The 19,782-nt window shown below is 36.2% G+C and overlaps 1 protein-coding gene across 1 annotated transcript; it reads right to left on the bottom strand.

The window, feature by feature from the left end:
- Positions 1-11,175: 11,175 nt before the first annotated feature.
- Positions 11,176-18,329, bottom strand: LOC121726421. The gene is made up of 3 exons (XM_042113789.1): positions 18,316-18,329; positions 14,768-15,196; positions 11,176-13,286 (listed from the first exon to the last, which is right to left on the bottom strand). Exons 2-3 carry the CDS (start codon positions 14,901-14,903, stop codon positions 12,436-12,438), a joined length of 987 nt encoding a protein of 328 aa, XP_041969723.1. The 5' UTR covers positions 14,904-15,196; positions 18,316-18,329; the 3' UTR covers positions 11,176-12,435.
- Positions 18,330-19,782: the final 1,453 nt, after the last annotated feature.

Genomic DNA, 19,782 nt, shown 5'->3' with positions numbered 1-19,782 from the left:
ACATCCCAACAGTGGAAATCAAACACAACACAAATCCAGAGTGTAATTTGAGAATTTATTATTTAATTATTAAGGAAATTAACCCTTAACTATAGTGGTGAAAAATAATCACGTTTCTATAGTTGTGGGGTCCACTGGACCCATGTATTTTTAAAAGGCAATAAAAATGAAAGTATCCCGAATAATTAATAAAATGTTTATTAGATTTATTATATATTATATAACAAACATAGTGTTTTAAAAAATCAACAATAGGAACATACATTTCTAACATTAATTTGTACTTTTTATAATCAGTTCAGGTTTCCTTAATCTAAAAACAAGCTTATGAAAAAAAAAAAAATATATAAAACTGGTCGCCAAGTAAAAACAAAAAATATTTTCTATAATAAAAAGATATGTTTTCTAAAAGCATACCAAAAACAAAGAAATAAATTTTAAAACAAAAATTTTGACACCAGTTTCATTTAGCCTACTTACAAACATGTACTGCAAACAACTTTTGCACATGTCATGCAAATAGGCTGCCGGCACTTAGCACATAAGTGAACAGTCTTAGCTCTCTTAGCAGGCTTGCAGAATGAGCACCTCTTCCTTTTGTTCCTGTCCAATTTCTGGCTTTCACCTGGTTCAATTGATGGAAGATGAATCTGTAGGGCCGTGGCAATATTCGTTCTAAGCTGTGTAGGCAGTCTTTGATTGTAGCATCGTTCTTTCATATATGGTTCACATAATGATTTGGCCAGCCCCTTCAAAAACGTCATACGTGTCATCTTGGATGCTCTTTCATGGCTCTGCTGAATGATATAGGCATTCAAAGCGCTCATGTCCAGTAATCTGTACAAAACAGGCATAGGCCAACGTCGTGTTCTGCGGCTACTTGAATAAACTGAGCACATTTGATCAACAGCATCGACGCCACCTTTGGTGCTGTTGTACTGAAGAATTATTTCTGGCTTCTTAGTTGATTCGTCCACAGAATTGTCGTGATGCATAGAGGACACAAGTATCACAGATTTGCTCTTTTTAGGAACATAGCTCGCAATAGTGAAGTCTTTTGTGAACCCGAACAGAGAAGAGTGAATTTTGCGATCTTTATGAGGTAAGAATTCCTTAGGAATTTCTCTTTTATTTTTTTTCAGGGTTCCAATGACAGTGAGGCCTTTGGATAGCATGATAGTGAGAAGTTCCATTGATGTGTACCAGTTGTCTGTAGTTATGTTACGGTTAGTATTCAGGATTGGTTGGCATAATCGAAGACAAGCTTGTACTGGAATCGGTTGTTTTTTTTCTTCATCTGTCAGCGTAAGTCCATCAGTATTTTTCCCACAATACAAATAGGTATTGTACACATAGTGTGTCTTGGCATCTGCAAGACATTGCATTTTCAAACCATATTTATTTGGCTTGCTGGGAATATACATCTTGAAGGCACAACGTCCGCGAAAACCTACCAGCATTTCGTCAATCGTTGCATAAGCACCAATGGAATAATTTGCTTGAGCATTCTTATTGAACATATTTATCATCTCAGTAGTTATACAACCAGGGTCAATTTTTTTACGCTCTTCTCTGTCATCCGGATTATCGAAGCGGAGACACACCAAAAGAATATAAAATCGCAAAGAAGACATACATAATCTAAAAATCTCTCGTCCCGTTCCATCAGTTGCAAACAAGGATATCACAGCTTCATGGTTCGACTTGAAAACAGCAGAATAGAGCAATAAACCGATAAAACAGTTTAACTCCTGGTAAGTGCATTCTCTTAGTTCAGTGCGATCTGGAGATTTATATTTCAGTCTAAATACTGCCAGTTTCTTGTTTGTCCAAAATAGTATTTTGTTTTTCATATCCTCGTCGAACAGTATATTGAATGCCTCATTTGGAATAAATGGGTCTGCAGGCCTTGCTCTTGATGTAGTAGATGGCAATCTTAGGATGTTATGGTTTCGAACACGAGAATTTCTCGATGGCGGCGTTTTAGCCCATTTGAACCTATTTTTTCCGTAATAGTAATCAGACGAATTATTTGTTTCATTCTCTTCACTTTCATCTTCACTTTCAGATATTTCAGAGTTCGAGTCATGATCACTTTCCAATACAAAATCTTCGTCATTATCAGAAAACTCATTATCAGAGTGAGTATTTAGAGCATCTCTCACAGAAACCGAATTTTCATCTTCATCACTGCTTAAATCAGCATTCAGCCATTGCTCTATTATGTCTTCGCGATTGGTTGACATATTTTTATTATTTTCCATGATGAAAACTGAAATTTAACATAAAAACAACTACAAAACAAGAATTATAAAAAATACGTATCTATAGTCGTGGGTCCAATGGACCCATGCATAATCATTTACTTACCCTTGGAGTAGCGCGCGAAATACGTCCGTCTCGCTGCGTATGCTCGCTCTTACTGTCGAAAGGTACTGAGGTGCGCGGGGAGCTCCACCACCCACAGCCCTACTAGTGCTTGTTTAAAGAATCACCATGGGTCCAGTGGACCCACGACTACAGTTAAGGGTTAAGGAAATATAATATATTAAATTATAGCAAAATTAAGTGCACAACCAGTAGTATTGACCCAGGTTCATCGGACTTAAGTTGGTTAGAAATAAAAGCCCCAGCGATGATATAGCTGCTGCTATTTCAATTTGCCTAAGGGTCAATTGAAGGGATTTTTACAAAAATTACATAACTTTTACTTTCATTATTTTTCAGGAAATATAAAAAACTTATGCTGATGCAAAATAATGTTTTTTGAAATACCATATTCTGATATATTGCCACCACAGAGATATTTAAACATATGTTATAATAATTGTACATATAACTTTAGCCAGTTTAAAAAAAAATGAAAATTTATGGGTTGTACATATGTTGTTTTTGTAAAAAATGAACAGTTTAGTTGTTTTTGTAACAAAACAAAATAGTTAACCTGTTTTTGCTAAAAGTTCTACATACATAATATTATTATATAATATTCTTTCAACACTAATATTATAAAGGGGAAAGTTTTGTATTTTCACATGTGTGTATGTTTATAACCGCTCGCTTCACCTTGGATACTGTAGTATCCAAGATCATTTTTAAGTCGCTACACCGGGCGCGAGGCGCAGCTGTGGCCCGTTAATGCACCGCGTCTACGGGCAGTCGCCGTGCCCGCGTTGCGAATGCAACGAAATCAACAAATTTTGACCTAAATCTTGAGCAGACACGATTGATCTTATATTTATTTTGCTCACAATTTATAAGGCTACATATGAATTAACTTTTTCAGCCTTAATTATTGCCGATATAATTTTTATTAGGGTACAAAGTTAACAATTCATAGAAATTTCCACCATTCTTGATTTAAATTGATTTAATACGAATGTGGTAGCATTGAACTACACGTTTTTAGTCTTTTATATATCTCATGTGTATATTTATAAATAATGTATTATTATAAATAATGTAAAAAAACAAGTCGTATTTTATATATTTATTAAATTATGGAGTTTTGATTTCGACCTATGTTTCGCTCACCCGCAGTAGCAGACCAAATTTGAAAGTAACGTTTTGATCGCTTCTTGAATTATTGGTACTGTTTATAGATAAAAAATATAGGAAATCTCTGAAACTTGATACATTTCTTGATATTTCTGTGTAAAAATATCGTTGATAGAATAATATAATAACAGAAAAAAGACATCTGAAAGTAACAGTGCTTGCTCGAAAGAATGCTTCCGCCATTGCTCTTCTTTACGACATCTGTACGGTTGACTTTTATATGATGGCAACTTTAGTAAGTAAGTTATTGGAAACTAAAGTATATCTTCTAGCCAAAGAAATGCTAAAATATACCCTACGAACATTATAAAAAGGAGTAAAATCATTAAAATGTGTCCTCTCGTAACTGGGTACTGTAGTGTCCATAGATAATTTGGTGCATGAAAACATAAAGCCAAGGGCACACCTAGTCCCCACGAGCGGCATATTATATCGTATGATTATATTTAACAGTATTATGTCTACTTAATATATTTTAATATAGTTTATTCATGTTCTTTGTAATCTTTTAAACGTTTTTTTAAATAATTTCCAAATAAGAGGTAAAGTAAAAAAATATTATTTGTTAAGAATCACTTTTATTTAGAAATACTTATTATTACTTAAACTAGATATTAGTATTACCACACACAGGCGCATATATTATTTATACATTCTCATATACATAGATTCTACTGACTGACTGACTGACTTTGATAATAATAAAAAGTAACAAATACAACGCAACTTAAGTGTGATATTGTTTGAAGCAAAACTCAATACAGAGAGCCACTTTGCAGACATCGCAGCGCCATGTAGTCCTTGATACAATTTTTTTTTCAGCGCACCACTTGCATCGAGCTCTAGAAGAAGCACCTCGCTCAGGATAATGACCACCAGTTAATTGTGGCCGGCAGGCGCTAAGATTATTTTCGTTACTTGGTACCACCTCAATCCGTTGTGCTATTTGGTGGGGCATCGGTCCTCTGTATTGGGATAAAATAGCTATAACAAGCTCTTCGCGGAATTGGCGTGGTTTAAGGGGAGAAGGTCCGTAATTGAAAATTATATTGGCATTCATGATTGAAACGTTGAACAGCCTCCGGAATAGCTTTTTATACCAAACTGAATTTCTGGTTCTTTCCATGGGAAAAGCAGACAAAAGCTGGTCTTTTTTATCTACTCCTCCCATGGCATTGTTATAATCCAAGATTACTTTAGGACGATATTTATACTGGCCATGTTTTTCTTTGCCCCCTACTTCGACATTGTGATATGTTGATATCATAGAAACAAGGTTAGAGTCTCGCCAGACAAGAACGGTTAAGTCATGAGTTTGACTGAAAGCAATTTCTCCGACACGCATTTCAGTTTTAGTGATTTTTTTAAGAGAGTCTGGTACAAATTCGCGGTTAAGACGTAATGTGCCCATTGTGTCTGTTTTATGTAGCACTTTGAGAGACCGGGATAATAGCGGCGAATTGTAGAAATTATCCATGATCAAAGTGTAACCTTTATTAAAAAGGGGTCGCGTTAGATCATAAACTATACCCGCAGTCGCCCCATCAGGAAAGTTTTCATCAGTTCCGTACGTATGGTCCGTGGCGCTACTGTTACTTGTGGATTTGCCAGTATAAATTATAAAATTCCACAAATATCCGCTTTTGGATTCGCATATTTCATACGATTTAATGCCCACTTGAGCGGCTTTATTTGCAATTTTTTGCGAAAAGTTTAAACGACCTTTCCACAATAGTAAAGACTCGTCTACAGAAATTAGTTGATCGGGGCAATACAAACTGCGGAACTTGTCACTTAGATGGTCTATGACGGGCTGAATTTTTTGCAGCTTTATTTTATGTGTTGAAGCTCTTGGGTCCATATTACGATTGTCAGAAAAGTGTAAAAACCGCTTTAACATGATAAACCGCTTGTACGGCATTATTTTTCGAAAAAGCGGCATGTTGGTGTAAGGTAAATTAGAGTACCAATATTCCCTTTCCACTGGCTTGGGATTAAGTCCTTGAATTATTAAAATTGACAAGAAAGTCCACATTTCTGGAAGTGTTACATCTTTCCAGAATTTGTCGCTATTTGGAAAATTACGTGCATATTTGTTGGTTTCTTCTACTATTTGAGCGATTATTGTCTCGTCCCAAATTTTTTGTAAAGCCTGTAACGGGGTTTCTAGTTCGGAGACTGGAAATGTTGGACCCGATACCGCTGTGAATTGTTCCCGAACCCCATTAAAAACAGAACTTTCTTTTTTCCAGTCAAACACTAAAGCATCCGGTGGTAGTAATTGTTGAATTAATGCGTCATTCTGTGCATCAATCCTCATCAGCTGATTGACATGAGTTGGATCAGCATCTTCAGGGAATTCAGCTGGGAAGACATTATGTCGGGAGTTAACCGCAAAAAAATCACCTGAATCTTCAGTGTCCAGCTCAATGTCACTACCGGGGTTTTCAATCGAAACTTCTCCAAATAAATTAGCTAAGACGTCGTTTTCTGTTGCGTAATCTGAAAATAAGTTACACTTAGTTGTAATAATTGACGAAAAGAGGAATGAACATACTGTACCTTAATAAAAATATACAAATGAAATACCTGTACGTGGAAGGGTAACCTCTTCCATGTCTTGTGATAGATACACGTATTCCACATTCATCACTTGCATATTTTCGTCAACCACTTCTTCGCAATTTAAGACACTTTCACTTGGTATTGCAGGTACAATAGAGGTGTTTTGTATTCTATAAAAAAATATATTATGAAAATGGCGGTTTACTAAATATTAAAGTAATATTACATAAAAAATACACGCTGGCACGCTTACGTTGACAAAGGCTCCCTGAGTGAGACAGGTGGAGTGACGTGCATTCTGTAAAGAAAAAAACAGGAAGATCAATGAATGCCCAACTGTAAATATATATAACCAAAGCCACAATAAGAAAAATACACACTGCTGTTGAGTATTAAGCGCAGAAACCCTGGTCCACGGCAGCGATACTCTCTCAGGGGGTACAGTTGGAGTACCAGGCACCAAAGCACACGGCACTCTATCAGGTGATAAACGTCTTTTATTTTTTTTAGGCACTGGAGCATCTGGCATTATCATAAAATTCACCTCTTTACGGCGTTTCATTTCAAATAGTCGTTTTTTATCCTCAGGCTTAAGAGCTGTAGTCCGCTTTTTGTATAGAGCTCGGTTTTTTCGAACAATTGTCAGTTGGGAAGACAAGGTTGTATTCTCTATTGAGCTAGTAGATGGTTGAGGTTCTGTTAAGCTAGTCGATGGTTTCGGCTCTGTTGAACTTGTCATTAATTGAGGTTCGGTTGAGCTACTCAATGGTTCCGGGTCCGTCGAGTTAATCAATAGATCTGTTGAGTTACTTAATGATTGAGGCTGTGTTGTCGGCAAGAGTTCATTTGTGATTTGGTTGATTGTTCTTCTAAAATGAAAAACCTTGTTTGAAAAATGAAAGTTTGATAAACCTTGATTATAAAATAGAATCAGGAAAAAAAAACAAACACCTATCACATCCACGGCCGCCTCTTGTACGACAGCCTCTTCTACCACCACCCCGAATATATGGACCACCTTGCCCACCGCGACACCGAGGCATGATGAGTAATAAGCAAGCAACTGTTTGGAAGATAAACATGCGATGGAGTAAAAGCAGTAATTGTATATTATTTTTATGTTAGTAAACGTTCACCATTTTGAGGATTATAATTTAAATAAAACGAACCTTTTCTGAACCGTTTTTCAGGTTTTGTGCTTTTTCAGTTACACAGTGTATAAAAAAGTAATTGAATGAGAGGCTATGATAAAAATTAGAATAGGCTGATCATTTATTTGAGTACCTCGGTATCATGTTTCAATCAGTTACAAAAAGAACATTCGTCAGCAAGATAATGTTCATAAATAGAAAAATTACATATTTGACACCAAAAAAAGTTGCTGTAGAATAATTGTTTTATCATTCGGTCATGATAAGTAAGAATGAAATGTGGTGTTGAATGTAAGTTTGTGCTGTGACCACAACCAAAACATGAATCACGTTTAATAAAATGTGTCAACAGCCATGGCCATTTTAGATTTTGTTGCCAAAATATATAGAAATCTGTTCGATTGAAATAATTATCCACGTCCAACAGAACTACCATTGTTATAGTTGATGATAGAACGGTAAGTGTAGGTAGCTTTTCAAAATGTTTACCTACAACAAACAGAAAAAAACACGGGAATATATTCATAAATAATCGGCCAAGTGCGAGTCAGACTCGCGCACGAAGGGTTCCGTACCGTTATTACGCCAAAGCAAAATTAGGCCAAAAATTGTGTTTTTGTATGGGAGCCCCCCCTTAAATTTTTATTTTATTTTAATATTATTACTAATTATTAAAAGTTAATTAAGGATTTTGTGAAAATTTCATGTCCCTACCAGTTGTCATAATTGATATCGAGCAAAAAATTCAGTTTGTTGTATGGGAGCTCCCCTTAAATATTTATTTTATTTTATTTTTAGTATTTGTTGTTGTAGCGGCAACAGAAATACGCAATCTGTGAAAATTTCAGAAGTCTAGCTATAGCGGTTCTTGAGTTACAGCCTGGAGACAGACTGACAGACAGACGGACAGGACAGACATCGATGTCTCAGTAATAGGGTCCCGTTTTTTCCCTTTGGGTACGGAACCCTAAAAATAACTCTAATAATCTAAATAGACACAAACTACGTACCTACAAATTATTCTGAACTCAGTGCGTACTGGCTTTAGCTAAATACTTTACATTCATCGTGGGTACTGGGGTGTCCAAACTAGTAAGGTTTTGAACAGTTGGATTTAAAAAGTGTAATCCTACATTATAATGTGAGTTTTAAGGACAAAAAGCATGTATAGCGTCTCCATGCTTCTTACAGTATCCAATTCATGCTGTACTTTAATCAAAATGATAATAAATAGCTAAGCAAAAACAAAAAAATGTTCACCCATCTGCCTGAGGCGGAAGGCAGTACAGTTTTATTTCAAAAAACTTGGGTGATTTTTCAGGTATTAATGGAATTTTGTTCACAAATTTATCAGCGAACATGTAGGCACTATCAGGTATAATTCGACTTACCAATTACTTGGATATTTCACAACTTCTTTTACAAAAACAATTGCACATAGGTGGACAAATTGCCTCGTGGCGAACGCCCGACTTTGAAATGAAATAAGTCATTCACATTTGTATGAATCGTAGCGACATCTAGGTGAAAAGTATGATAAAATTTAGCGAGAAAAGGATGGATGTTTGTACTAGACGTATTTTTTACGTGTTTAAGCAGGAGAGATATATTTTTCGGCGTTCTACTTCTTGGTCACTCTAGTGTCCAAGGTGAAGCGACGGACAAATGATCTTGGGTACTACAGTATCCAAAGTGAAGCCACTGGTCCAATGCGCCTCACGTCCGGTGAAGCGAGCGGATAATGAATAAACTAAATTTGATGCTATATGCTAGGCACAGATACTAGCTAACACTTGAAATAAAACAAATTAGGGAAAGAAGCAATACTTTTATTTCTTTAATGCAAACAACATTACAAAGACTTTATTCTTCTCCACTACTATTGTCTTCATTTTCAATTTCAACATAACTGGAGCTTGGAGTTTCTTCAGCTTCACTTCCTGCTAAAATTTGATTATAGAAATCCAATGGGCATTGTCCAAAAAAAATCACATGTACTTTTTATTTTTTTTTTCGTTAAAATAGGGTATTTTAAGAATATAAATTAAATAATTTTGAAATTCATTGGCTAGTTTTTTCTCAATAAATTTTTAAATTTCGCTCTGACGTCATCATCTGCCGCCAATTGACCTCTGTATATGTTTTAAATTTCCTTTCAATCTTATTTATAATGGCTGGTTCGTCAAATGCAAGTTCTCATTATGTGAAAGCTGATACGAGAAGCTTAAAAAATGTTCGAAACGTATGTTGGTCGAATTTATTGCTAATTTAACGCCATTGAAGGTCAAACAAAGGTTAAACGTATTTGTTCAAAAATATAAGTAACTAATGGGTATTTTTTTCGTTTATATACAGAAAAACATTCACTGACCTTATTCCTCGAAATGTTTTTGTAATGAGCAAAATTAAAAAAAAATGGACAATCCCCATTTCGAAGAATCACTAAGAAATGTTTTTAAATTTTTTAAATCAGCAGCCTTGTTTGGGTTGAGTGGTATTTTATTTTTGTATAATGGTTCAAGGATAGCATCATTAGGAAGCGCACGTTTTGTACGGATATGGATTTTTGTCCATTCACCAGTAAAGTTTTTATTTAACAAATACAAAAGGACTTTCTTTTTTAATTTTTAACATTCGTACTTCTTTTATTCTCATGGCAGGTTTACTTTGCTTCAGGAAAAATGGCTCTAAAAATTTTTTCATATCATAGAACACATCATGTGTTATTCTTTTAACTTCAAATGCAGAGGGGTGTTTGCGTGCAGAACCTATTATAACATCCCATTCATCATCAGTCTCTACAGTGCATGTTTTCTTTAATTTTCCAATCAAGGAAAAATCTTGATCATTAGGAAGATATGAGTGGCCACGGATAGGAAAAATATATTCTATGGACTGAACATTCCTAGTATATGAACTAAGGCATACAAAAAATAAACCATGACATACTTTTTATTTTGCCCGGGGCATCCATCGCTAAGTAATACTAAATGCTCACTATCAAAATCATGCTCATTAAAATACTTTAACAGTAATGAAGTCACATCATTTTGCCCTTTTTTGCCTTCAGTCTCCAGAAGAATTCATACGTACTTTATTTCTAGCTAGGTCATGTATGCCAAATACATAGTACCAAAGCTGTCTTGCATAAAAGACATCTCCTGTTCTTATATGTGGTAATGATAAGTTTTGCATGTAGTCGAAACTCAAGCATACACATTTTCCTTGCTGTGCTCTTTCTTTTTGTTGTCTCTTTATCTCATGAAATTTTTCAGCCTTACATAAATGTAATTTATGTTCCGTTTGCAAAATTCGAACAGTTTCAGGTAAAGCAGCACATTTTATTTTTAAGTTAGATGAATCACAAACAGCACAGGTATCTGTTCTAGGCAGACCAAATTTGAGTTTGTATTCCTTCTTGAAAATAGACCAGTACACCATGAAACTGACATTTATGTGGTACATGGACAGGAACAGCTTATGCATTTCTGTGACTGATAATTCCTCATCCAAATAATAACAGTTAGGATTATCACGGAGTGAATAACGAGATTGTCGAGCAGGGAATGAAGAAATATGATAGGGTATCAGATTTAAAATACATTCTGGAGTCTTTTTTGCTCGATTTTCTGTGTGCTTACCTCGCTGATCTCTTGGAGATGGGATGTTTGTTGCCATAAGATCTTGCAATCGTCGTATACGCCCAATTGTTACACCATGTATATTACAGAATGCTGTCAGGCACACTACAGTCTCATCAAGTCCTATGCGGATTTTGTAACTAAAAGAAGACAATCTAAACCGTTGTGGATTGTTCACTGTGTGTCTTGCTGTCGGAGAGGCTGACATCAATCCCATTAAATATGCATCCTGTACATTTTTATTGCCAATATCATTAGGCTCAACTCACACTGGCACAGAGTCGAAGCGAAGCGACGCGTCATGTTTTGCACGGCGACGCGCGTGTCCGCGCGGCGACGTGCGTCTGCGCGCGACGATGCTCGTATTAGCGCGTTCGGATCACAGTGCTGGACTAGTGACTTTCGAACATTCGTGAATGGTGCTCGCTCGGCAGTATACGATGGTTGATATCGATCTTATCATGATTGCGCTAATATCAGAAGTTGAAGAGGAAGAAAGTAAAATTATATCAGAAGCTGAGAATAGGAAAATAAAACGAAAATTTTGGGTTCACGAGTTATGGAAGAAAAGACATATTCTTGGCGAATTCAAAACACTTTGTAGTAACGATTTAAGCCAGGACCCAAGATATTTTTATGATTATTATAAAATGGGCTTAGATAAATTTGAAAATTTGGTAAATATTTTGAGGCCTCACATCCAAAAGCAAGAAACAAATTTAAGAATACCTATTTCCGTTGAAGAGCGGATATCAATATGCTTGAGGTATGTACGTAAATTTTTAAGAGCTATTATTGTTATTTTTGATCGACTATGACTCGGAAAACTGTGTTCGAATTCAGCGCAAGCATAGTAATACTGGACTTGATGAACGAGCGGTACCCCTTGTGTGAGTTTGATCGAGTACGAAACGTTACTATCGCGTCTGCGTCACAGCCGAATTAGTATGGGAAATCGAACAGCGCCCCTAGCGGACGTATGGGGAAGTTTTGATTCCGACAGACGCGATAGTAACGTTTCGTACTCGATCAAACTCACACTAGCCCCTCGGATGTGTGTGCATTTGTTATTTCAATTTGCTTTTAAATGATAGGCGGTGGTAGTACCGTAACGTACCTAGTAGTTCTGTAATTTTGCGTGAGAAGACCTTTATAACATCAGTGGATTTTTCTCGAGCGTCGTCAGAACACCCTGCCTTAGTTTCGTTACAATATGATCGACAGTTTGAGAACACAAATAGGACAAAAATAAAAGCATTTGTTTTTATTTATATAGATTTATTTATCTTGAATCATAATTTTTACGCATTATTATACAAGGTGTAAGGAACAGTTCTCCAGAAACTGATAGCATGCATATATCACATCATTTTAAGCTAAAAACTACATGACATTATTTCCGGAAAGTATAGGTAGGTATGACAAAAAATAAGTATTTATAATTTTTTGGAGAACCGTCCCACCCTGTTTACTTAGTTTAATAATTAATAAATCAGGGCATTCATCAGCCATACATAACGTCATTCACTGTCGTCATTATCGCCTTCCCTCCGTTGCCGCGTCGTCATCCCAATCGGCAATGGTATGTACGGTGAAGGTGGCAGCTCGAGATTTTCTATACGATAGCTCGAAGAAGTGCTATTTCCGAACTGATTAATGGTTGTGCAGTTGGTACTGGTTGACGTATTTGTAGAAGGAGTATAAGTGGTTGGTAGCTGTATTGTATAATAGCCGGTATTTGGCTGCATTGTATATGTGTTAACATTATAGTTAGTGGAATTAGATTGCAGCTGAAGACTTTCTGATTCGGTTCGTAGTTCTGTTGTATAGCCACTGGATGAAGAAGTATTTGCTTGCCTTGGGTTGATATTAGTTGTTTCAGGTTGAAAGGAAGCATTGGAAGCAACTTTTATTTCCGCGTCAGTTACTAAAAGTAATATCTGTCGTTTCAGTTGCGCTTGCATTTGTATTGGCATCTGTTTAACGGTTTTAGACATAGAGAGAAAAAATGTGTCTGTTGGATCTTCTTCTTTTTTCTTATTTTCCAGATATTGCGCGAATAACATTTGTGATAGTGGTTGGGACTTCTTTCGTGTAGTATCGGAATGGTTGGATAATTGTGATTCGGGTCGAGATGGCAACGCAGCGGACAAGTTGGTGTCGGTATCAGTGTTTAGGTCAGTTTCTTCGGAGCTATCTAAGTTACACGTCTGTGGTTTGTTCTGCAAGTATGGTTTTAAAAACTCCAATTCTTTTTCAAATCTTATTGGCTTATCATTTGATCTAGCAGAACCACTCTTAAATTGCCTTAATCTAATGGCCTTTTTGTAGCAATCTCGAATTCTTTTCCACCGCTTTTGACACTCCGCCTCTGAAAAAGGAACACAAAATTGTAACTTTTATTTTAATCTAATAAAATGTATTATTTACGTGTATTTTTTAAATTGTTACAGATTTCTGACTACGGCGATAAGCTTTCAAGCCTTAGGTCAAAGTTATCGAGTAGGATACAGCACTGTTTTAACAATTGTACATGAAGTTTCCGCAGCAATATGGAAATATTTACAGCCACTTGTTATGCCGAAGCCTACACAAGAATTATGGACTAAAATAGAGGAGGAATTCAGAACCATATGGAATTTCCCTAATTGTATAGGGGCAATTGACGGTAAACACGTCAATATAAGGGCTCCCTGGAATAGTGGCAGTCTCTACTTTAATTACAAAAAATATTTCAGTACTGTCTTGTTAGCCGTTGTTGACGCAAAGTACAAATTCATTATTGTTGACATTGGAGCATATGGACGTAACAGTGATAGCGGCATATTAAACAGCTCTAAATTTGGACAAAGATTACAAAATAATACGATTGCTATACCGCCTAATAAAAGGTTGCCAGGTATGATAGAAGAAATGCCACATGTTTTTGTAGGAGACGAAGCATTTCCCTTGTCCGAACACATTATGAGACCATATCCTGGAAATCAGGTGTCTGACAATCATGAAAAGAAAATTTTTAATTATCGCTTAAGTCGAGCAAGGCGCCTAGTAGAAATTGCTTTCGGAATCCTGTCACAAAAATTTGAGGTTTTTCAAAAAAAAATAAAAATGCAACCGATGCATCTTGATTCTATGGTTCTTGCATGCACATGTTTGCATAATTACATAAGAGAAAATGACGAACTCGAAAACTTGCAATTGCCAAGTAATAGTATATTACAAAATATGCGGTCAGTCGATAACCAAACTACGTCAAATGCCATGGTGATCAGAGATAAATTCAAATCTTATTTTATATCCGAGCATGGGGCAGTACCATGGCAAAACGAAATGATCACACGATGTTAAAAAAGTGGTCATAATGTTACATTATTAAACACAACTGAATACTTCATTGGATTTACATCGCGTGTACATAAAATAAAGGGTGTAAAAAAATTACCCCCAGAACCGAAAGTGGGGAAAACTACTCGTCAATACAAACATTTTTTCCCAAGAAACCATACCTGGGAAATCAAGGGTTTCCAGGATAATCGGTTTCAAAGTATATACTTGAATTGATGATATTTCATACAATTCGTGTTATTTACCCTGTTACCGATTTCGTTAGCGATTTTAAATGCTGGTAGCATGATACAAAACACGAATATGTTAATATAACAACCAAATGAGTACAAACTACGCACCTAATTATCCCTGAAAAACTTGATTTCCCAGGTATAGTTTCTTGAGGGAAAATGTTCGCATTGATAAGTAGTGTTCCCCACTTTCGGTTCTGGGTTTAATTTTTTTACACCCTTTATAACTATTGTGTATGTTATGTAAATGTAATAATAAACAGTTAGAACTTACCAGAAATTTGCATTTCACCGCTTACTTTTTGCCAGGCATTTTTCCTACAATTTTTATCACTGTAGGTTTTCGCCTTGACGTTAAACAGACATTCATATTTCTGTACTAAAAAAATTAATTTTTCATCTTCGTCCATTGTCGTATAGTTCAGCACTGTCGTCCGTCCGTAGTGGTCGGCGTCTGACGCGTCACTGCGGCCGAGTAACGCGCGGCGACTCGCGAATCCGCTCGACTCCAGCCGAGCGTCGAAGCGCGAATGCGCGCGTCAACGCGCGTCGACGTGCGCTTCCATATTTACATAGCACAAATTTGTACTTAAATAATGGAACAATAGAGATGAATATGCTATAGGCTGAAAAATATAACGCGTCGCGTCGCTTCGACTCTGTGCCAGTGTGAGTTGAGCCTTAAAGTTCATCAATATCATTTCTCTTTGTCTAGTGTCAATTTTCGTATAACACTTAAATCTTTTGCAACTGTAAAGAAGAAAAAACGATTTTTTAGGGTTTTATGAACTAAAACTAAAGAATAATAATAAAATTTCTCCAAAACAAAAACAAAAATACTAAATAAACATACCGGCAATCAGGACCACTTTTTCGTGCTGGAACAAGTTTGTTCATTTGATTTATATGCTCCAGACCTCTAGCCTTCTTATTTTTAATAATATCTTCTTTCTTTTCCTTCCGTTTTCGCTTTTTATTCCCATTATTAATATCACAATCATTTCGCGTGGTATTCGACATCTTCTTCTTCTTTTAAAAATGGCCGCCTCGGTGAGTTGCCAATGTCAGAGTGGCTTAAAGGACTTCTTCACGCAATGTCAAAGGTGAAAGGACGACGTTCGTTTGACAGCTATCAGTGACGTTCTTTTTTTTTACAAAAACTGCTAAAATGCGTTCACATAAATTGTTTTTGTGAAAATCTAAAAAAGATTTGTAGTTCTTGCAAAAGTAGTCGTTTTTTAAAAGGCTATGACTTGTAAGATTGGTTGTTTTTTTAAAAACGACATACACTGACTTTAAGGAATCCAGTGTTGTCAAAATCTCGAAATCACAAAAAATGCTAGTTATGTAGTTTTTGTAAAAAAACCCTTCAATTTATATTACTGCAGTATCAAAGCGCATGGAAGCGTCACATTATTCACAACTAAAGCGAAGCCGCACGAATGCGAAAGCGAAACGTTTACTCTTTTACTTGTAGTAATGGGCATCAACAGCAGTGGTATTGAATCACTTGCCAGTTGAAGTAGCTGAAACGTGTGTAAAATTGTTGTCATTCCTCAACTTCCTATATTATACATAGGAAGTTAAGGAAGAAGAAAATTAAGAAATAAAAAAATAAAGCTTAAATAATATCTAAGTTTTTACAACTTGTGGATGAATAGACGTATTTTGGTTAATTTACTACTTTTTGCGTTTATTTATATAGATACCCGATTTTTTTACGACTTTTATAAAATAAATTACGATCAATTTTCAAACTAAGTCAATATTTTGAGACTACACATTGAAAACAAGAAACAAAAAGGATACCCATTTACGTTGAAGAGAATCAGTCTGCTTAAGGTGGGTTTTACGCTTTCTTACGATTGTAGCACATTGGTTGACTTATACAGCAATTATGTTGCCACCTCTTTTTCCATCACTTTCTCCCCATATATAATAGCGTCCAATTTTAGTTTTTTCATAAAATGTTCAGCTATAAACGGCGTATTTTCTAGAGAAATGTATCAGTTGAAACCAGATTTTGATGGATTTTAAAGCTTTGGTAGCCCACTGCATACTTTTTGAATTCAAGTGCACCAGACGTTGATGCCACAGCTCCTGTGTATTTTTTTTTTTTCACCCGATTTGGATGTCTTACATCTAATAAGTTATAGAAAATTAGAAAAAGAAGGTCATCACAGTAGAAGTCAGACTAATTATGTACTTGATAGCGTCAGCAGCAGTACATTGACCCTGGGAGCCATGACCCGCGGAGGGATCATTTAGGATGTGTGATGTATGAGGTGTTTGTGGCAGTTAGGTGATTCCTATCTAGCTAGCAGCAAGAAAACTGGCGCTCGCAAATCCAATACGTCACTATGTAGTTGAAAAGACCTGAGAGGAAGACTTTCACTCTCACGCCATTAGATGAACTGAAGGTCACGATCCGATTCGGCTAAGGAGATTTGTTTATTCTGTTTCTCGATATCATTTGGCAGTACATATTTGTAATGACGAAATTGTACATATTTGTAACTATTACACATCTAGGCTGAATATTTTTTTATTTTTCATAGATGCAAATATCTCTCCTTTCAAAATCCTTATGGAACCATCATATAAAACTGACGAAACATGACCGCTATCGTAACTCTTTTCACATTTCCTAAATACAAAAAATCTTGTTTGATCTACCGGGTAAATTAAGGGTTAAATTGAGTGTATGCGCAAAACAACCAAAATGTTTTATTTTAAGGGTGGTCCCTTATTTTATACATATTGGCGGCATTGTCGGTAATAGCGAAATTCACCTTTTCTTTTAAATTCCATCTCGAGAGAATATTTTCTAACTCGGTTGCAATGTTGAATACCGTACTGTGTGGATTCCATAAAAATGGCAGCAACCTGATAAAACAGTTTTAAATTCCAATTCTTGTGTCAGGTAATGACCCGTGACAGCAATGTAACTCTCCGTCACTCTTGTCGTCCATCGGTCGGTACTCGGTAGTAATACTAATGGTTTGCACTTCTTCAGCTACGAGACTCCTCATATTTGTTTCCACTTTATTATAACATTAGACGTTCCGCGTGGCTTCACCCGCGTAAATTAGGAATTACGTGGAAACCGTACATATCCCGCACAGTGGCGGATCTACTATATGGCTTTTTGGGCTGCAGCCCAGGGCCCCGCGAATACAGAGGGCCCCCAACCGAACTGAAATCAATAGACGATATTATCAATAATAAAATTTATATAGAGTTTTAAAAAATCCGATTATAAAGTTTAAAGCGCATTATCCAAATGCCGTAGACGAACATTTAGTGCAAATGAGTGCATTCAGTTAAAATTTTACTTACTGCAGTCTAAGACAGAGTCTTACACCTCTTGCTGTGAAATATTTGGCTAATTTATGAAAAGAAACTTATTGGTGTTTCCCCAAACTGCTATACCATCTTAAAGATTTTTAACGATGCCGATCACTAGCTGTGAAGCAGAGATATGGAGAAATATTTAATACACGGGGAAATATTTCTCCATATCTCTGGACAAATATTTAATATACAAATACAGGACAACAATGTCATCATTAATTATCAGTTCTTACGATAAATTTCGATTTAACAAAGGACCTACAGTGCGATGACCAAATAAAAGAATTTGCAGTTTGTTAGTTTGAACGTGCTAATCTTAGGAACTACTGGTCCGATTTGAAAAATTATTTCATTGTTAGATAGCCAATTTATTGAGGAAGGCTATAGGCTATATTTTATCACGCTAAGACTAATAGGAGCGAAGAAATAAGGGAAAATGTGGAAAAAAACGGGAAAAAATTATTTGACAGGGCTTATTTGAACGCGCTAATCTCAGGAACTACGCGGAACGTCTAGTATAATATAACCAGTACCTGGATGACCGAGCTTTGCTCGGTATAGCAAGCACTCATTGACTTCGTGTTACTTAACAACGCCATCTGCTGGAATAGCTTTAGCTATTGTTGTGTCGTTAAAGCAGTTAGTTGCTCACGAAATAGTTTTATTATTCGTCAATTGATGTCAGGAAGAGTCATATTTTCAGTTTATCGATTATCGATAAAACACGAATAAAAAGACATTTTCTAAAAATGATTCCTAGCTAGATCAATTTATCGCCCCCGAAACCCCCTATATACTAAATTTCATGAAAATCGTTAGAGCCGATTCTGAGATTCCAATATAAGATTTATAACCCATATAATTTTTTTTTTCTTTCCTATTTTCTTCCTGTACTTAACATAATATATTACACTAGACGTTTTCCGCGGCTTCGCCCGCGTAAATTAGATATTTCACAGACAAATTAGTCCAAAACAAAAAGCCTATAATCCTTTACGTGGTCTACTTCTTACCTGTGCCAAATAACAGAAAAATTCCTCCAGTAGTTCGTGAGATAAGCCCTTTCAAATAATTTCCCCCGTTTTTTTCCACATTTCCCTCTATTTCTTCGCTCCTATTAGTCGTAGCGTGATAAAATATAGCCTGTAGCCCTTTTCAATAGATGGGCTATCTAACACTGAAATAATTTTTCAAATCGGATCATGAGTTCCTGAGATTAACGGGTTCAAACAAACCCTTTCAAATATATTGCCTCCCGTTTTTTTGCACATTTTCCTCTATATTTTCTTCGCTCCTATTAGTCTTAGCGTGATAAAATATAGCCTATAGCCTTCCTCGATAAATGGGCTATCTAACACTGCAAGAATTTTTTAAATCGGACCAGTAGTCCCTGAGATTAGCGCGTTCAAACAAACAAACTAACAAACTCTTCCGCTTTATAATACTAATAGATGTTCCGCGCGGATTCGCCCGCGTAATTTAGGAATATCACGGAAACTGTTGGCGACACGACAAACTCGGCGGGGCCGTGGTCGCCGGGTGGTAGAGCAGTGGACTGTATCTTGAAAGTGAAGGATGCCGGATGGAAGATTCCTGGAGAAGGAGGTGCAGGAGACGAGAAGGAAACACAGGAGTAAAACTTGGTACTGCTTGGAGCGGAGTGTGGTGGAGCAGGGCTTACGCATGCATCTGCTTGGCTTGTCGGAAGTGAATGTGTATGCACCGAGAAAGTGCGTGTTTATATAGGAAATTTGTACCGTTAGAGCCCCGATAGACCATCGGTTGTTGTCGAACGAATGCAGTCCGTTTATTGAAATATAACATTTTACACATAATATGACATCAAATGGGATTCTTATAAGCTAATACAATGGTAAACAAACATTCTTATAAGATAAATAAACAATAAAATGTGTAAAATAAAGCCATGTAAAA

The sequence above is a fragment of the Aricia agestis genome, chromosome 1 (genome assembly GCF_905147365.1).
Source record: "Aricia agestis chromosome 1, ilAriAges1.1, whole genome shotgun sequence".
In the NCBI taxonomy this organism is placed as follows: domain Eukaryota; kingdom Metazoa; phylum Arthropoda; class Insecta; order Lepidoptera; family Lycaenidae; genus Aricia; species Aricia agestis.
This window is presented reverse-complemented; position numbering and strand designations above follow the sequence as displayed.